At 28.1% G+C, this 10,825-nt stretch overlaps 1 protein-coding gene across 1 annotated transcript; it reads right to left on the bottom strand.

Annotated features, from left to right (window-relative positions):
• Positions 1-353: 353 nt before the first annotated feature.
• Positions 354-971, bottom strand: LOC149061938 (uncharacterized). Its single transcript, XM_089215148.1, has one exon. The coding sequence runs from the start codon at positions 969-971 to the stop codon at positions 354-356; it is 618 nt and encodes a 205-aa protein (XP_089071274.1).
• Between the last annotated feature and the right edge of the window lie 9,854 nt (positions 972-10,825).

Genomic DNA, 10,825 nt, shown 5'->3' with positions numbered 1-10,825 from the left:
CGTTATCATTACGCTATTCCGTAAAAATTAAAAATTCAAACGCACTTAAAATTTTTCCTATAATGATGCTTCGAGTTTTCTCTATAGCTACTTGAAGGAAAACTTATGGAAAACGTATTCAATGTAAGTTAAGTTTGATGGTACATTTATTAACCATTGCAAAATCACAAATAAATATAAATTTATTAGTTATTATTTCTATCTATTAAATAGGTATTAATTTTTGATTTTGATTAATAATTATCTAAAGGGTTCAATCAATATTTAATAGAAATTAGATAATATATAAAAATTTATTATCAATGAAAATATTATAATTTATTGATCATTAAATATTTTTTTGAAATATTTATTTAACTTTGTATAAACATATCATTGCTGTGTTGGATATCTTTATGATTCCTCAAATTGAAGTTTCTAGTGAACGATTTGTCACACATATCGCACTCGTACGGTTTTTCGCCAGTGTGTGAACGTCGATGTCTTGCCAAGTTGCTACAAAGGCTGAATGATTTGTCACACACATCGCACCTATACGGTTTTTCGCCAGTGTGTATGCGTTGATGTCTTGTCAAATGGCCTTTTCGGGAAAATATTTTCTCACACACATCACACCTATACGGTTTTTCGCCAGTGTGTGTTCTTCGATGATTTGACAATACGTTACTCTGACTGAATGATTTGTCACACACATCGCACCCATACGGCTTTTCTCCAGTGTGTGTACGTCGATGTATTGTCAAGTAGCCTTTTTGGGTAAATGATTTGTCACACACATCGCACCTATACGGTTTTTCGCCAGTGTGTATACGTTGATGTACTGTCAATTTGCTATGTTGCCTGAATGATTTGTCACACACATCGCACTTGTATAGTTTTTCACCAGGGCGTTTGCGTCGATAAATTTTCAAATCATCATTTGGGTTGAACGATTTGTCACAGGGATTGCATTGGTAATTTTTCTTATTCATTTTTTGGTCGGAGTGATGGCAGGCTACTTCTATTTGTACACAATTTTTTAAATATTTATTTGTTTTTTCGTATATCTATTTGGTAACTATACACATTTTTGCTTACAATCGATTAGACATTATCTACTACACCAGATTTTCAAGCCAGTATTTATTTTGATTTAGTATTTTTTAACATTAAATAAAGTATAATATTATGGTTTTACGTATTATTAATTTATATTAAATTTTATAATGATACCTGATTCCCATGCACTTCATTGCAGGTTAAAATACCAATTGTAGATGTCGTCAATAAAATCTATATTTGAATAATTTTCATAAGTACTTGTCAGGGCTTCAAACCGTTATGGATTGTGTGGCTAATGGTTTTAGTTCATCTACCATTTTTTTTTTTTTTTGGATTTTAAAACTGTTTAATATTGATTTCATATTTTATAGTTTTTTAAACTTGTTAATTTTGTTATTAAAAAAAAATATATAATATGTATTTATAACAACTTAATACCTCAGACAAGTCTTAAAAAAATGACGCTACTTATCATTTTAAAGGGGTTTTATATAGGCAACTTTTATGTCACTACCTACTAAATTATAATATAAAATAAAGAATAATGGTCTTGAGCCAGTGGCGCAACTAGATACTTAGGGGCCCTAAAGTCAAATATAAAATGGGGCCCACTAGCAAAAAATGTATATGGTGTTAAGCAATCAAAGATATACGGGTACACCGCTTCTTCCCCACCCATAAGGTAGTCAAAACCTTTCCATCGTTAATTCTATATATTATATACAATTATATTATATTATATTATATTATATAAAAGCAACATGGAAATCTTTGTTACGGATTGGCTACAAAAGTGCATGACCAATTTGGCTGATTCTCAGTTTTGTGGTGTTCGTAATTAATAAATATTAATAGGTATGAAAGACAATTTTACCGCAGGAAAAATAGAAAATTTGGAAAACAAAAATACAATAGTTGCACCATCTGTCCAACAAATTAAATAATAATAAAATGTTATTAAATAAAAGTTTTAGTATCTAATTGCTTATTTATTTGTACATACAAACCATTTTTAACTGGCAACGAAATTCATGTGGTCAGCAAGTAATTTCATAAAAATAATTTTTGTAAGCTAATTTTTTTTTTAAATATAATAATTGTATAAAATAGAATCAATATTAATATTTCTAGAGTTTTTTGTAAAAAATCATCTTCAAAACGCTCTACAAAATATTGAGAAAAAACAATAGTATAGAATATCAACTCTTGATGGTAAATATATAGCGCATATAATCTTATACAATTCAGATTTAAGAAGTCACAATATAAAATTTATAGGTATATTGAAGTACAGTATATTATTTTTATATATTTATTATCATTGCCTACAGTAGTACAGTTTAATTATAAAGTTTATTGAAAAATACAAATTTTGATCTTTAAAAAAGGACTTGAATTCTTTCAAATGATAGCCACCTTGATTAATTAACTAATTCTTCTTTATTTTTATAAGATAAACAATATCACAAAAACAAATAACCTAATTAATTGATATATTTTCCAGTTTTATCAAATAAAAAACAATTAGTTAATTAAGTGGTACATAATTTTGTTTTAATTATTTTAGCATAATATATTAACATAATATGCAACTTAACATTTGACTCTTAGTAATGTAAATACAATTCAAAACAAAAATAAGATATAAGTACCTTGTAAACATAAAACATTGAATATATACAAATATTATCATATTTTTGAAAATATGTAAACAAAACAAAATATGTATATTATTATAATTGAAATACATAATTGAATTAATAAATATAATTTAGTTAATTTTATTTTAAAAAGTTGACTTTTCTAAGTTTTCTGGCTTTAGAATTTGCGAATGTATTTATTACATCATCCAACTTTATTTTTGTAGCAACACCTCTTTCTATTTATAATAGTTTGTTAGATAGTAAATACATTTAATAGTTAAAACCACGACGGCCGACGATTGACTGGTAACTAAATAGGTATTCTCCAGTATTAAAATATTAAATATTATATAGCCACCATCACTATGTCAACTTTCTTAGATATACGAATTACGATTTCACTAAACAATGGTACCTAACTTCCGATTAATGAACGAATAACGAAAATAATAAATATCGAATTGGCCCATCGCTCATGAGCATTATTATTAAATAATAAGTAATAACAATAACTATAAATAGTAACCGTCCCGATGTCACCACTCGTCCACTTCACCACACATCGGCTATACCTTGTCAATTATAGTTAATTATTGGAGTTGTGAAAACTAATTTATATTTCCAGGAAGAAAATATTATTTAGATAATTGGATATTAAGAACACTATTCTTGGCTCCCATTTATTATTTATCCAAGGTAATGGTTTTATAATTATAATATTATTAAATCAATAACTCGTAGTGTAATCAGTGTCCGCCTGGCATACAGCCTTGGTCCCTGTAAAGACAAATTGTACATTTGTACCTAAAAACTACGTATGGTAATTATTTTGATAAATGCTTTGTAGAATCCTTACTCTCTGTAAAAAACAAGAACACGCTGCCACGCAAATAAAAATTGACAAGACCCTAAAATAAAACAAAAAACCGGGGGGGGCCCGGTCGCATTCGCAGACTAACGGCCATGGCCGGGGCGACACTGAGTGTAATATAGGTACGCCATAGCCCATAGGCTATTTTATCAATAGTCAATAACTATTAAAATAACAGTAAAATAATTATAGTATAGCCATCTCATTTTGAGCTATACGTCTATACGGCTATACTTGGATGTTTATAATAAAATATAGGTACCTAATAATAATAATTATTAAGTGTGAAAAAAACTAAAAACTAATATTTATTATGGAGCCGTGGGGGCCCCCGACACTTTGCTAACTTACCCGCTAGTTGCGCCACTGTTTTGAGCTAAAAATAACTACTTAAGCTTTTTAAGTTACAGTCTTACATACGCCGTATAGTTAAGAAACACTTTAATGTTTACACGATAAAGAAGATACTATTGTCTATGTCCAATCGTTTTTATTATTGTTAAATCCTCAATACAAAATACGAAAATATACAAATAACGATTTTAAATACAATAACTTTTTTTGTATTAATGATGTTAATAAAATTAAAATAAAAAAGGTATGATAACACATATATTGTATTTTTATTGTGTATACATTAATTTTTTCTTCAGTATGATTGTAGCACAAAACTATTTTTATACATAAACTCGTTATGACAGATGTAGTAATTTACGTTTTAAATTCCTTATAAAATTTTGTTATTTTTGATGTTACATAGTAAATTGACGTATCAATCATACTTAAAAACTACTATATAATTTGTGTTATATTTTTGGCTTTATTTCGGTTTTTAAATCATAAACGATCTATATATATACGTAATACGTATATATAGATAAAAAATTTCAATTTAAGTTGGTATACTTATAAATTATAATTTGCTTTAAAATTAAAACATTGAAAACCCGACAAGCTAGGACCGATAATATGTTAACATCTTGTTTGATAATAGGTAAATTTACTCTATTATTAGTACAGTGAAACCTGTCTTAACGGATATTTCTCTTAACAGACAAAATAACAATACACAACCATTGCCTCAAATTGCCAGTTAATACCAATACCATAACATTTTATAACAATTAACAATATGTATTATAATGATATAAGCATAACAAAAATATTATAAAGAAATGTAGCAAATATAAGTAGCCCGAGAGTATAATATTATTATTATTATTATTATAACAAAACCATCATTGCTTCCTAGGTATTGGAATAAATTAACAATAATATTTTATATCGTGAATATGGCTGTCGTTGAGCCCATTGTATCCGGCTCCACCGACGATATAATCGCTCCACGGAAATAACCTCAGTCTGCAGACGCGTTTTCGCGGCTGGAAAGCAGATCGCGTGTGGTGACATCAACAACACTTAATAATAAAAACCAAATCGAATAATAGAAACAGACCTGATATGATTTGAGTGAGAGGGGGTTGGGGTGTGCTTGCAACAATTGAGACATGGCCAGACCAGACCACGCGTATCGGACGTCGTGTCGAGGACTTATATAGTTCATTATATAATAAAAATATACAATATACGATGATATAATATAGTCTTATGGTATTATATTATTATTGTTCAGTTGTATAACTCCGGGCGCGAGAGCTATGGCAAAAATTATAAATGACTACACTTCTTCTATCGTGGTGTCCGTATATAGGTACATAATATTATATATATATGTATAAATACGGTAGTCGCGGTATTATCGCCACCAGCAGTGATGGCCGGTGCTAAGCCAGTTCGGGGTGGGCACATCATATGTCATTATATTATAATATACTCGCGTGCGGCCAGCAGTATAATATATGTATCGCTTCCAGCTGGGCTATACATAATGTTGTATGCGTATAATATAATATATAATATAATGACATACTTAAACTGTAAAGTACCTACTTACATTGTTATAGATATATATTATATTTCATGATACTGATTACGTATTTATGTGTATAGGTAGGAGACCGGACTCATCAAAAGACAACCATAATGTGTGGCGGTTATACGTGCGAAATACACATACGAATTTTACAGGGTGGTTCACCAAGCATGCTCCCCCATTTTCCCATTAACTATACATTTATTTAAATTCTGATTTTTGGATTTTTTAAGTATAGGTATTTAAAGAAAATATTTACAAATTTTGGAGAATTTTTGTACTACAATGCTATCCCAACAATAATACAATTATTCTAATGCTCAATTTTAAATATAATAGGTACCAATGATTAAATTATATATATAATATATATTATTAAGTAAGTATTTGGAAGTAGTAAGTAAGCATTGAAAAATTAAAGTTAATTTAAAAGATAAAGAATCATTTATAGTAAAAATAACACATATTATAAGTTGGTTCAATGGTACATATTATTTGTAATATTGATATATTAAATAATTGTTTATAGTTCCAGATATTTTTAAACTACTGTATTTATCTAAAACTTATGAATAATCTTGTTTTGAGTTTTTAAAAATGTTGACCAAACAAAAATTAATTAATTTATATTTAAAGAAAGATTATGGTTGAGTATTTTTTAACTATGGAAATAATAACTTTTGGGAGCACTTGAATCAAATTGTTAAGGGTGCTTTAACTCACAAATAAACTTTTATCATATATAAATCCAATATAAGCTAACAAATGTGTATATATATAAAGATCACAGAACCTTTGAAAATATTGAAATTATACAGTTAACATTTTTAAATAAGAAAATTAAAATAAAATCGATTTTGTTTAAAACTGGTTTAGCATAAAAATTCCAGTTATTATTTTAATATTTTTTACCTATCAATTCACAAATGATATTTAATTTACTTTTAGAAATCTCACTTCGATGGGTAAAATATATCTATATTAATTATATTATACGTAGATATATTTTACCCATCGACATTCGACAGACCATCATGACCGTACCGTAAATGTGAATCATCCTTTAATGTTAGTGATCGGTGAATTTTTTTTTATGGTTAGGGCTTCGACAACTGAGGTCATTAGCCTGGGGAACTGTAGGAAGGTACTGTAAAACTCGTGGGTTTTTTTTGGCAGAATTTTGAATGGGCACCCGTGGGTTTCTGCCATGTCCGGTTGGAGGCCGGCGGCCTCTCTCTCCAGACATCGTGAAATGCCCAAAGAGCGATGCCGCCCGTGACCGAGATTCGAACCGGCGACTGCGTGCGTCGCAACCGACGCCTTAGTCCGCTCGGCCACTGCACCCCCGATCGGTGAATTGTTATACTTTTAAAGTACAAAACGTGCTTTCAGACAATTTTTTTTATAAGAACCTATAATATACATATTATATAATTATGAAACTGGAATAAATTTATTGCACAGCTAAGAATTTAAAAATTAATTAGAGTAAAAGTTATTACACTTGTAAAATGTTTTTGACCTCGTTTTCTGTGGTGCGATATGCATTTCTCTCATACCTCAACCAATTAATCGTTTCAAATAATTTGCGAATTTAATTTCAAAATCACAAACTTCTAAAATTCTCGAAGAAAATCTGATAATTTATTGACAGGCAGTAGATAATATCATATGTGCATTAATTGAGTCCACAAGATTTCATATATAAAGGCCAGTTGGAATAAAATAATTATATAAATATTCAATGTTTTTTTCGATAATTTATAATATCGTAAATAAAACAATATGACATGAATATCATACTCTGGAAAAAATTATGATCAAATGATGCTTAACTGTCTATGTTATCCTACTTATATTTAGGCCAAGTAGGGCTTGGAAGTTATAGGAGTTGCATATCATTTTGTATGCTCTCGATTTATTGCAGACAAAATTAGAAATTCAAGCTATACAATGTTGAGTTTAAAAAATAAAAATTCATATTTTGTATATTTCATAAATTTTAAAGAAATAAATGCATATTTCTTGGTTTTCATACAGTTGTCAATTTCATTGATTTGTCATTTTCATGCCTGTTTAATGTTTTCTAGAAAAATTGATTTTTTCTTTCTTAAACTATGTATTTTAAATAAAAGTATAATAATGTAATTTAAAATAATTAAGTAGTTCGATGCAACAATTTAATAGGTTTTATAAAATAATATATATTTATTTCGTATTTAACATCAAAAATAATTTTTAAAAAGGCAGGTAAGTCGTGGATGTCGCTCTGCTGTACAGTAGGTTAGTGGGTTACTGAAATGGATGGAATTAAATTTGAATCCAATGATATTATATCATTGTATACGGAAAACGATTCTGAGCGAAGACGGTTTATCTGTCTAGGATATATTATAGATTATTAAAAATTTTCAAATCTTAGATTTAAAAAGAAAATTTTTTATGAATTTCTAGTTTGAAATAATTTGCGAATTTTCGTGATTTTTACATATGTTGTCAAAATTCAAACATTGAATGCTTGTATAAAAAAATTTTGACTATGAATTTATTTTATTTTTCAACTGCTATTGTTAAAATGTGTTAGAAACCTTGTATTAAATTTTCAAGCTTTTCTACAGAACAAATACATTTTTATCGATATTTATAGAAAAAAAAAACTAAAAAAGTTGAAAAATTAAAATGTTAGTAAACAGCTCAAAACAAATCTAAACATTTTGAAAATTTTATCAAATATATAAAATGCCTATATAAACATTCAGTCAAAATTTCAAGTATCTGTGGTCATTTGTTTTAGAGTTACACCAAAATAAGGAAATCGCTAAAAGTGAAAATCCAATGTTGTAAAAATTTAAATTTCAAATGCTCATAAAAATTTAATTAGAATTTCCAGTGGACTTTTTATTTGTGATAAAGATTGACAAACTTGTAAGGAATCTTTTATTAAATTTTTAAATTTTAGATTTAAAAATAAAATTTTTTATGAATTTCTAACTTAAAATAATTTGTGAATTTTCTTGATTTTTACATAATATGTTGTCGAACTCAAACTTTGAATGCTTAAAAAAAAAATTGTGACTATGTATTCCTTTTATTTTGCAACAATTACTGCTATTGTAAAAATATATTAGGACTTAGGAGCCTTGTATTAAATTTTCAAATCTTAGAATTAAAAAGAAAAACTTATATGAATTTCTATCTAAGATAATTTGAACATTGCCGTAATTTTTACATATTTAGTCAAAATTTGAACTTTAAATGCTTATAAAAAAAAATCGTGCCTATATATTTTTAATATTTTTAACTGCTATTGTTAAAATGTGTTAGAAGCCTTGTATTAAATTTTCAAGCTTTTCTACAGAACAAATACATTTTTATCGATATTTATAGAAAAAAAAAACTAAAAAAGTTGAAAAATTAAAATGTCAGTAAACAGCTCAAAACAAATCTAAACATTTTGAAAATTTTATCAAATGTATAAAATGCCTATATAAACATTCAGTCAAAATTTCAAGTATCTGTGGTCAATTGTTTTAGAGTTACACCAAAATAAGGAAATCGCTAAAAGTGAAAATCCAATGTTGTAAAAATTTAAATTTCAAATGCTCATAAAAATTTAATTAGAATTTCCAGTGGACTTTTTATTTGTGATAAAGATTGACAAACTTGTAAGGAATCTTGTATTAAATTTTTTATGAATTTCTAGCTTAAAATAATCTGTGAATTTTCGTGATTTTTACGTATTTTGTCAAAATTCAAACTTTGAATGCTTATAAAAAAAATTGTGACTATGAATTTCTTTTATTTTTCAACTGCTATTATAACAATATGTTAAGAGCCTTGTATTCAATTTTCAAGCTTTTCTGCCTAACAAATAAATTTTTATCAATATTAATTTAAAAAAAACTAATAATGATCAAAAATTTTAAATACCTATGAATAGTTCAACCTCAAGTCGAAATTTTTTGAAAATTGCACGGTGGATAAAATATACTTATATAAACATTCGGTGAAAATTGTATGTATATCTATGGTCATTTGTTTTAAAATTACATCAAAAACCAAAATCGATTTAGTCAAAAAATGAGTGTGCGTCAAATTTCCCGTTTTTTGCTTAACTTTTAGTTTGTTTTTCTCGGTTATTTAGAAAAGTATTAGGTACTGAAGTCAAAAATCGAAGCACTTTTACTGCCCCAAAACGTGATGAAAGACACAAAAAAAAAACACACACACATCATGGTAAAATCAATACATTCATCGCTCTGCTCAGAATCTAAAAATGCTTTGAACTGTTTTTCATTTTAATAAAATGTCAAATGCCAACCAGTTATGCTCATATTATATAACATACATTAGCATATATTTTCACATTTTTTCATGCATATTTTGCCTTTTTATCCTATAACTTCCGAACACTATTCATAAGCATAGATTATAAATATTAATATAGATTGGCAACACCAATGCAATACTTTATCGCTAATCATTATGATTTTATGTTCTGTGGATTAAACTAACTACCTAATGATACATGGAGGCAGTTGGCTATAGTGCTATATAGTAGATACCTATTTCCCATTTTCTTCTGCCACAATGTGACACTATAATGCGTTAAATCTAATTTTAAATAATAATTAGCAATTAATTAATGCAATAGCGTTGCATATATAATAAATTAATAATTTTCTATATTATATTATAAATAGTGTTGTTTGATTTATGCATCATGTGATGGTCAAGGGTTGTTCTGACCGATAAATAGCGAATTTGTAACACTTTTCCTATGATACCTTGTCAACCTTGTATGATGACTAACCCGGTTAGTCTATTTCAGTACAATACATCTGCAGGCCATACCAGTAGAGGATCTGAAGATCAGTTGAGGAGTGGGCGAATTGGTATCGTAGATTGATAGGTACTAACAAAGACGTAACTGAATACATATTTTCGATTTTTATATTTATATATATATCATTTATTTATAAATTGGAAGTTGTAGTTATGACTTATGAATTTCATATTCGCTTTATCACACGGCGCTATGATTCAAGTAAAAAAAAGCCCTAGGGAGAGGTAATCGCCACGTCGCCCCCCTTCCTCAAATCCACTACTTGGCCATACTTATTGTGATTGACCTATTGACGCGCATCGACCGGACATCGGCGGGGAAACAAGAAACGCGATTAAATATGCGAAAGGGTGAGGGGCATTTTCCATTTTATGTATATCAACTACGCAATGGTGGTCGTCGCCATCGTCCATTACGAAAACGTGTGCATATAATAAATTATCATAATGTAAGTGTACCTATCGGTTTATTGATATAGCGAAAGTCGTCGG

Source organism: Diuraphis noxia, unplaced genomic scaffold, assembly GCF_037042655.1.
Source record: "Diuraphis noxia isolate RWA-SAM2 unplaced genomic scaffold, SU_Dnox_SAM2 contig0001, whole genome shotgun sequence".
Taxonomy (NCBI): domain Eukaryota; kingdom Metazoa; phylum Arthropoda; class Insecta; order Hemiptera; family Aphididae; genus Diuraphis; species Diuraphis noxia.
This window is presented reverse-complemented; position numbering and strand designations above follow the sequence as displayed.

Bases quoted from the DNA above. Each gene is read 5' to 3' on its own strand.
- LOC149061938 (XM_089215148.1), bottom strand. From the start codon at position 971: ATGAATAAGAAAAATTACCAATGCAATCCCTGTGACAAATCGTTCAAC.